Source organism: Nematolebias whitei, chromosome 2 (genome assembly GCF_014905685.2).
Source record: "Nematolebias whitei isolate Nwh7 chromosome 2, NemWhi1, whole genome shotgun sequence".
NCBI classification, from domain to species: Eukaryota; Metazoa; Chordata; class Actinopteri; order Cyprinodontiformes; family Rivulidae; genus Nematolebias; species Nematolebias whitei.
The window spans coordinates 49,086,800-49,096,423 of NC_056499.1; the positions used below are offsets into that span (position 1 = coordinate 49,086,800).

General features: G+C 40.6%; 2 protein-coding genes across 2 annotated transcripts in view; one reads left to right on the forward strand and one right to left on the reverse strand.

The window, feature by feature from the left end:
- tp53bp1 (tumor protein p53 binding protein, 1) overlaps window positions 1-9,624 on the reverse strand; it is a gene marked incomplete at both ends in the record, with an annotated part of 265,669 nt that overhangs the window by 6,908 nt on the left and 249,137 nt on the right.
- tubgcp4 (tubulin, gamma complex associated protein 4) overlaps window positions 1,181-9,624 on the forward strand; it is a 192,347-nt gene continuing 183,903 nt past the window's right edge. Inside the window, exon 1 of the mRNA XM_037692259.1 lies at window positions 1,181-1,327. Coding sequence (XP_037548187.1) covers window positions 1,250-1,327 — 78 coding nt within the window. The 5' untranslated portion in view covers window positions 1,181-1,249. The remainder of the gene's footprint in view (window positions 1,328-9,624) is intronic.

The window sequence follows — 9,624 nt, forward strand, 5'->3', positions numbered from 1 at the left end:
ACACACACACACACACACACACACACACACACACACACACACACACATGTTCGTTCCACCAAAAGATAAAATGTTCCCTGCTCTGACATTACTGAAAAAACAAAAAAAACATGCTGTTCTTGCATGGCTGTAGTGAAGGTCTGCAGCTGTGTGTGTCCTACCTGCATCCAAGGAAGATGTGGTTGGCCCAGACCATGGACAGGGACAGCAGCCGGTCCGGACTGCTGCCGGGGAGCCCAGGCTTCAGTGTGGGGAAAGCCTCCATGTTTCTGAGGATGAACTCCCTCCGAGCAGACCACTGCTTGCTGCTCTCACAGTATCCTCTGAACGAGTCGAGCCACTGGGCCAGCTGCGGGTTCTGGTCCAGGTGCTCCGACACGTCGTCTCCGCTCCTCTGCTCTGCCATCCCTGATGGACGAACACCAGCAGAGATTAACAAAAACACACACAGAGATTAACAACAACATAAATAGAGATTAACAACAACATAAACATTAGCAAACACTCTGGCTTTAACCGATAGAGTAAATTCAGTGTAGCTAAAGTGACAGGATTAGAAAGTCCGCAGATGGTTATAAACTGCTTCAGGCCTTTGAAAGCTAATGTTTTAAACCAACTGTCTGGTTAGTTAGGCTGACCAGTAGATGTTTTTAAATTAGCACTTTAGTAACTCAGTTACCTGACGATATAAGTTGAAGCAAACAGCAAGTCGCGTATCATTAGCTAAACCAAAGCACGTTAGGAACTCCAACCCGACATGTAGCTTGTTTATAATGTCTAACAAGGTCTTCAGTGATTGTCAAGTCAGTATGAAGTCCTCTTAAAACTACGACATAATGGTGTTTGTGTTGCGATGTGTTGCTAGCTAGCTGCATAACCGAAAATGACGCAAAATTGTCGATTTAGCGGAGAAAACTACATTTCCCAGAATTCGTCAGTAAGCTATGTGTTAGCATGCTAACTTTTGCTTAATTATGTTTACGCAAGCGCTCTCAGCTCTTTCATTGGGGCTAAATTGAACCGCTAAACCACCGATTCCTGTTTGTGATATTATGACACCAAAATAAACAAATTAGAGTCGGTCAGCGCCGTTTGTTAGTGACCAAAATAGCAAAATAACGGCGGAAGTGTTCGCGTTGTTGATGCAGTACTTCCGGTATGCGTCATCAACCTGCGACATTTAGGACTTATGGCGGTTTGATTTTGTTAGAGCGAGAAACTCTTACCTGTTTTTATCAGGTGACTGAAAATGATTCACGAGCTGTTACTGGCGCTCAGTGGATACCCAGGAGCGATCTTTACATGGAACAAACGGACAGGTCTGCAGGTAACTGATGCTGACAGCAGCAGTCCCGAAGCTAGACAACGGTCGTTCCACTTGTTTTTAATATAGTTTGTTTTCAGTCAGAGAAATTTAATGCTTAATAAGCATTCACACTAAATACTATGCTATTGGCATAGATATCTTTCAAACGTTTTGAAATATTAAGAAGCTTTTTCTGCCATTCTGTTTCTCATTTTAAATGCATCGATTCTGTGAAATCCTTAACATCTTACTGCTGTTTGAGCTGTCACTATTTCAGCATACTTCCACCTAGAAAGTCCATTCCACCCATAAACAATTCATAAGACATTCAGCTATCCCCAAATGATTCAGCTGTTTGATATCTTGAACCGTTATTGTAAAATCAGAGTTCAAGTTTGTTAAAGTTTTGGTGTTTGTCTCCTGTCCTGCTTCGTTGCCATAGTAACCGGATGTTACTGCAGCAGGAAGAGAATCCTAAATGTCCAGCTGACGTGTGTGTGAGTGTTTAACTCATGTTCAGCTCTTTACAGGTTCATTCAGCCTGTTGCAGCTTTTGTTTAGCTCTTTTAAGCTGGTTCAGCTGTTCGTGAACTGTGAGAATCATCATTTCTGCTTCTCATTGTTCAGTTCAATTCATGCTCCAACAATGTTCAGTCAGTTCATCTGGACGGGTTCTTTTTTGTGCTGAGACGTGTTCTCCATCATCTAATGGACTTCTTCAGTCGGATTCTCCACCAAAAAACATATTTTCCCTACTGTGGAGTATGCTGTTGGTGGAGAATCAGTTCTGTTTGGTGTCTCCTCAGATTGAAAACGTCCTTTGGATGAAGGACGAAACGTCTCAGTACAAAAAGAAACCCTCCAGATGACCTGACTGAACATTGTTGGATTTTATACCTGGATTATTGAGCACAAAATTTGTTCATTTCAATTCATGCTCCCTTCAGCTTCTTTCAGCTTTTTTGTCTTTCAGCCACTGTTCAGCTGTTTCGCTGCTAGTTAGAGCTTTTCTCTGCTAATTTAACCTTTAATGTGAGCATTTTGACACTTTTCAATTTAGTTTATTTATATAAATATCACAACAGTTGTCTCAGGGCATTTTACAGGAACGTTCACATATATAGAAAAGCCAATTAGTAAAGTTCTGTATCTAAGGAAGGAGCAGACTGGTTGAATCTTCACGTCATCGCAGTCTCCCCTCCTGAGCAAGCACAGTGGCAACAGTAGAAAGGAAAACTCCCTTTTAAAAGGAAGAAACCTCCAGCAGAACCAGGCTCAGGACAAGTGGTCATCTGCTTAGTGCTATTTTTCTGTGTTTATTTCATCAAACTCTGTCTGCTCATTTCCACATTTTGTTCTGTTTTTTCAGCCACTTTTGCATTGATTTCAGCTGTTTTTTCTTGTTTTTGCTTCTTTCTGCTAATTCAAGCTTTTTGGTCGTCCCCCCCCCCCCCCCCCCCCAAATCTACTTTTTTTTTTGTTAATTACGCTTTTCTGCATGTTTTAGCTATTTTAATCTAATTCCAACCTTTTTCTGCATCTGTATTTTTATTTTTGGCTCATTGTGCTTCTTGCAGCTTCATCTTTCAAATTTGTAGCTACTGAATTGTATTTCAAGTAAACTCTAGCTTTTTAAGCAGCTTTCAGCCAAATCATTCAGCAATCAGCATTTACACTGCATTTTAGCAGGAAATGCACGTTCCCTAATTGTACCGTATTTTTTGGACTATAAGGTGCACCTGATTATAAGGCGCATTAAGTGAAATAAGTTCATTTTGATAGCTTTTTAAGCGCTGTGTACCACATAAAATCGATTTGAGGTCAGTACCATACCATACCACTTTATTTATAAAGCACTTTAAACAGCTACAAGGCCAACCAAAGTGCTGTACAGACAAAACAACAGGTAACACACAAAGCAAAATACAAAATGAGGTAAATCAGAATATAGACATAAAAACGATGCAGATAATGACGACAAACCAGTGTGGAGCATACAGGATCAAAACACAGATCATCTGGTGTTGAAAGCTACTGAATAGTAGTGAGTTTTTAAACGGGACTTGAAAACCGAGAGGGAGGGGGCCAGTCTGACAAGCAGAGGTAACTCGTTCCAAAGTCTTGGTCCTGTTACAGAGAAGGCCCTGTCACCTCTGCGCTTAAGACGAGTTCCTGGAACTGTGAGGATCAACAGTAAGCACAACCAGAATTAATACATAAGGCTATCTGTTGAATTTTGAGAAAATTCAAGGATTTAAGGTGCACCTTAGTCCGAAAAATACAGTAATAGACATAATAAATGATCTGGTCCTGATGACGTCCTAAAATTGGGCAAATGCATTTCAAATGAGTTATATTTATTTAATAAGTCAGAATCAGTCATTTTAGTTTGTAGCCTCCTTGTCCACATTCTCTTTGAATAAACAAGTCTAGTACATCATATAAAAAATAATAAATAAATAAACAGGATATAATAGGAACCATAAAGTCCATTTTCCATTAAAAATGTTCATTTAAAGTTAAAATGAATATAGTCCAGGCTTTGCAGTAGCTAAGGGACTAGAGGACTCAAAGCTCCCGTCCTGGACAGCAGCAACATGAGCCAGAATGTGCTGGTTGGCTGACATCATGTCTCCTGGCTTCCTCTGTCACTTTCTTTCTGTTGCATCATGGACCAGTTTGGTCCGAGCCTCGGCTGTCGGACAGATGGACTCACAAACACTTCAGTCTACAGAAGACTGCGTAGTCCACTCAGATGGTATGAGGTGGCTGGTTTTCTCAATATGGAGCTGTGCATTATGGGTAAACAATTGTACTCTGAGCTCATCTGTCCAAAGGACATTGTTCCAGAAGTCTTGTGGGTTTTTCAGATTAACCTTTTCAAACCTAAGCTGCTGCAATGTTGTTTCAATTCAATTCAAAAATACTTTATTAATCCCAGAGGGAAATTAAATGTTGTTGTAACTCATCATCCTGGTTTCATTAAAGAGTTGTTCTAGATGCTGATGGCTGTGGGCAGGAAGGATCTCTTGTAGCAGTCTGTCCTACAACGGATTTGAAGAAGCCTCTGACTGAAGACACTTTGTTGTTTCTACAGAGAACATACTTTCTCCCACATTGATGGGTTGAAATTAGATTTTTTTTTAAATCTGACTAGCTTTTTGTGAATTCTTGTTCAGTGTTTGTCATGCTTTTTGTTCATGGGCTGTTTTAACATCTTGAGATCATTTTTATTTTAGGTCCTGGCCAGGAACAGACATTTTTCATGTGTAAAAAAGATTTTACCTCAGAACTGAGAAAAGTTCATGACCGGGTTTATTGTTGGCTGTTTAGAGGGTGAAATACTCTTCTTTCAGCTTTGTAATAACATACTTGCTGTGACGCGATACATTGCCTTAATTTGACATTCAAATGATATTGCAGAACAGAAACATCTGTTTTATACTTGGCAGCTTTCACTGAAAGTCTCGTTTTATCAGGAATCTTGTTTCCATCCTGATGTACAGACCCTTTCCAAAAAAATTAGAATATGATGGAAAAGTAGTTTAACTCCTATAATTCCATTCAAAAAGTTAATCTTTAAAAGATGATAGATTCAGGGCCCACAATTTAACAATTTCAAGTATTTATTTGTTTATTTTTACATAATTTGGGCTTCCAGCTCATGAAACCCACGAAAACAGGAATTCAAAAAATTTGAATACTGTGATGACATCAGCCCACACTTCTCAGTTTTTGCAGAAAAAAGAAAGAAATTAGGATCACAACAAATCAAACAAAATATGGTACTTTCAAAACAATATGTCAATCTTCAACCCTTGGTTGGGAATCTCTTCGTCTTAATTGCTGCCTCGATGCAACGTGGCATTGAGACAATCAGCCTGTGGCATTGACTGGGAGTTATGGAAGCCCAGATTTCCTTGATGCTTGCGGTCAGCTCTTCTTTGTTGTTGGGTCTGGTGCTCCTCATCTTCCTCTTGAGAATACTCCATAGATTCTCAATGGGGTTTAGGTCCAGAGCGTTGGCTGGCCAGTCAAGCACTGTGGCATGGGCATCAAACTAGGTTTTGGTGCTTCTGGCAGCATGGGCAGGGGCCAAGTCCTGCTGGAAGATGAAATCTGCATCTCCATACAGATCCTCAGCAGAAGGAAACATAGAACACAAATCACAGATCAAAAGTTTAAACTGAGAGAATGTATCATTTTAAGGGAAAAATCTGTTGTTTCCAAATTTCATGGCGTCAGCAAATCCCAAAAAAGTTGGGACAAGTCCATTTTTACCACTGTGTGGCATCCCCCCTTCTTCTTACAACACTCAACAGACGTCTGGGGACAGAGGAGACCAGTTTCTCAAGTTTAGAAATAGGAATGCTCTCTCATTCATGTCTAATACAGGCCTCTAACTGTTCAGTCGTCTTGGGCCTTCTTTGTCGCACCTTCCTCTTTATGATGCGCCAAATGTTCTCTATAGGTGAAAGATCTGGACTGCAGGCTGGCCATTTCAGTACCCGGATCCTTCTCCTACATAGCCATGATGTTGTGATTGTTGCAGAATGTGGTCTGGCATTATCGTGTTGAAAAATGCAGGGTCTTCCCTGAAAGAGATGACGTCTAGATGGGAGCATATGTTGTTCTAGAACCTGAACATAGTTCTCTGCATTAATGGTGCCTTTCCAGACATGCAAGCTGCCCATGCCACAAGCACTCATGCAACCCCATACCATGAGTGATGCAGGCTTCTGAACGGAGCGTTGATAACAACTTGGGCTATCCTTGTCCTCTCTGGTCCGGATGACATGGGGTCCCAGTGTTCCATAAAGAACTTCAAATCGTGACTCATCTGACCACAGAAGAGTCTTCCATTTTGCCACACTCCATTTCAAATGACCCCTGGCCCAGTGCAAACGTATGAGCTTGTGGAGCTTGCTTAGAAATGGCTTCCTCTTTGCACTGTAGAGTTTCAGCTGGCAACGGTGGATGGCACGGTGGATTGTGTTCACTGACAATGCTTTCTGGAAGTATTCCTGAGCCCATTCTGTTATTTCCTTTACAGTGGCATTCCTGTTTGAGGTGTAGTGACGTTTAAGGGCCCGGAGATCACGAGCATCCAGTAGAGTTTTACGGCCTTGACCCTTACGCACAGCGATTGTTCCAGATTCTCTGAATCTTTTGATGATGGTATGCACGGTTGATGATGATAACTTAAAAGTCTTGCTATTTTACGCTGGGTAACACCATTCTGGTATTGCTGCACTATCTTTCTGCGCAACAATGGTGGAATTGGGGATCCTCTTACCGTCTTGGCTTCTGAGAGACACTGACACTCTGAGAAGCTCTTTTTATACCCAATCATGTTGTCAATTGACGTAATAAGTGTTAATTGGTCTTCCAGCTGTTAGTTATATGCTCAATTTCCTTTTTCCAGCCACTTATTGCTACTTGTCCCAACTTTTTGGGGATTTGTTAACACTGTGAAATTTTGAATCAACATATTTTTCCTTTAAAATGTTACATTTACTCAGATTAAACTTTTGATCTGTCATCTATGTTATATTACGAATAAAATATTGACATTTGCCATCTTCACATCATTGCATTCAGTTTTTATTCACAATTTGTTTAGTGTCACAACTTTTTTGGAATCCGGTTTGTGTGTGTGTGTGTGTGTATATATATATATATATATATATATATACACACAAACTACTACTTACTACTTGTACTACTATCCCTACTTGGTGGTTTTTCACTTATCATGGGGCTTCAGGGTACAGATCCCTGTGATAAACGAGGGACTACTGTAGTATATATAATACTATATTTATTTATTTTAAATGTACAAAGCCACAGTTAGGCAATAATAACTTTTTAACAATTGATGCCTTTCAAAACACAAAATAAAAAACCTCCAAAACTAAAATGAGGCCTGTACAGTCGATTGTGTTCAATACAAAAGATTATTTACAAAATCACAAATATTAGATGTTCTTATCCTGATACTTATCTTGATACCTTTTAGAGTAAAAAATAAATAAATAAAAAAGGAGATTTGCAGATATCAGTGTGAAGACAAACGAACAGGTTGTGTCTCTTTACACACACGCTGATAATGACAATACACACTCCATTACCAGCTGTGGCGCTCCTCTTGCCTCTGGATGTAACGTCTTTAGCCGCTCTCTGAACAGGAGCGTCCTGGACCACGATCCCCTCGCCCATCTCCTTGATCTTATCCATTACAGCCGGCGGGTAGCTGAGGGAGGACAGAGGGAGAAAAACAGCTCACTGTTCATCTGAGCATTTCTGTTCTGGGTTGTTTCTGTCAAAAATGATGAAACTGGTATTCAGATGCTCATTTTAGTTCAGAACTACAACTAAAGTGTTGAAATTAAAATAATCCATTATGTTAAATCACAAGTCTTAAGAGTTTAGGGACATATGAAGTACTAAGACTTAGGTAAGGTATAGTAGCTCAGAATGATACATTACTGTAAAACGTTATGGCACATCGGTATGAAAGCCACATATTATTGTTACAGCTGCAGAAAGTAGAACTAATTTTAATTTCTTTATTAGGAGTTTGTTACACAGGGACACTAAAGTCACATAAAACTTGGCGGGATGATTTGGAAAATAATAATACGTTTACAAAAACAGCTTTTAAAGTTTTTAAACTAATCAGATTTATTATTAACCTTTATTTAACCAGGAAAATCCCACTGAGATCACAGATCTCTTTTGCAGTGGAGGCCTGCAGGCAGACTAACATGCATGTTTTTAGTTTAGTTTACTTGGAGAAAACCCACGCATGCACAAGAAGAACAAACTCCACACAGAAAGACCCCAGGTCCAACCAAGGATTGAACCCAGGACCTTCTTGCTTCAGTGCTAACCACTGAGCCGTCGTGTGTTTAATATCACTCTGCATCTGATTTAGTCTAAAATAGTTACTGTTGACATTCACTTTGCTCAGACAGATAAGTGATCACCTGGAGGAGCTACAAAAGCTGAAGCGCACCAGGTTTTAATATTGTTGAGTCTTCACAAGTTTACTGTTCCATTACCTTGAGATAACCTGGTAGTTTCTGCAGAAAACAAAGCATGCTTTCTCAAAAATGATGATTTTGGTGAGAAAAAGAACAGTCCTAAGTATCTGACCCCATTTCATCGTTCAGTATCACTATCATGACCCTTGGTAAGATGACCCATCTCTGAGCATCCATCCATGTTCTGCCTGTTATCCAACATCGAGTCACAGAGGCAACAGTTCAGGAAGGAGACCCAGACCTCTGTCTCTCCTGCTCCTCTGGAGAGATCAAGGTGATAATCCATCGAGTGAGTTCTGGGTCCCCTTCCAGTGAGACATGCCCAAAAACTTCCAGCGGGAGAAATCCTAATATGACTGAACCACCTCAGCTGACTTCCTTCTATGGGAAGGAGCAGGAGTTCTACTCCAAGTTCCACTTGAATGATAAAACTCCTCACCCTGTCTCTATAAGGATGAGCCCGGCAACCCTTCACAGGAGGCTCATTTCAGCCGCGCGCATCCAGGATCTCGTTCTTTCACTCACCTCGTGACCAAAGGTGAGAGCTGGAGAGCTTTGCCTTTCAGTTCTTTTTTTTTCTTCACCACAGAAAACCAGAGCAATTCACTCATTACTGCAGATGGACGTGATCTGTCTGTTTATCTCCCGCTCATTCCCATCATTCATTCAACCTTTATTTAGACAGGTAAATCCCATTGAGCCTCAAGGACTCATTTACAAGAGACCTGATTTCAACAAAGAATGATGACAACAATGGACAACAGCTACAACAATAAACAGTTATAAAAAGTCATACTACAGTTGTTGTTTTTTAAATAACAAATAGGATGGCTAAAAGAAAAAGGTAACAAACAGATTCTAAGGCGAATGTAGAAAACTAACAACAGGAACATGTCTGCATTGGTCCCTGCCAGGAGTCCAACAGGTTCTTAAAGCCACTTGGAGAGGTCAAGGTCGAGAGCTTCAATTGTTTTTGTAAGATATTCCAGGAAACAGGAGCGGAGTAGGAGAAGGCCCTTTTGCCTAGTTCAGTCCTCACTGAGGGAACACTGCAGGTAATAATGTCCTGAGAGCACACATCTGCAGGGTTCTTGTAGGAGCGTTCATGTAAATAATGTCACCGTAATCAATGGAGGGTAATCAATGGATCATCACATGTGAACAAGAAGTACTTGACCTCCTCTGGTTGAGGCAGATCCCCCCCACCACCCTCCACACACGTACACACACACACACACACACACACACACACACACACACACACACACACAC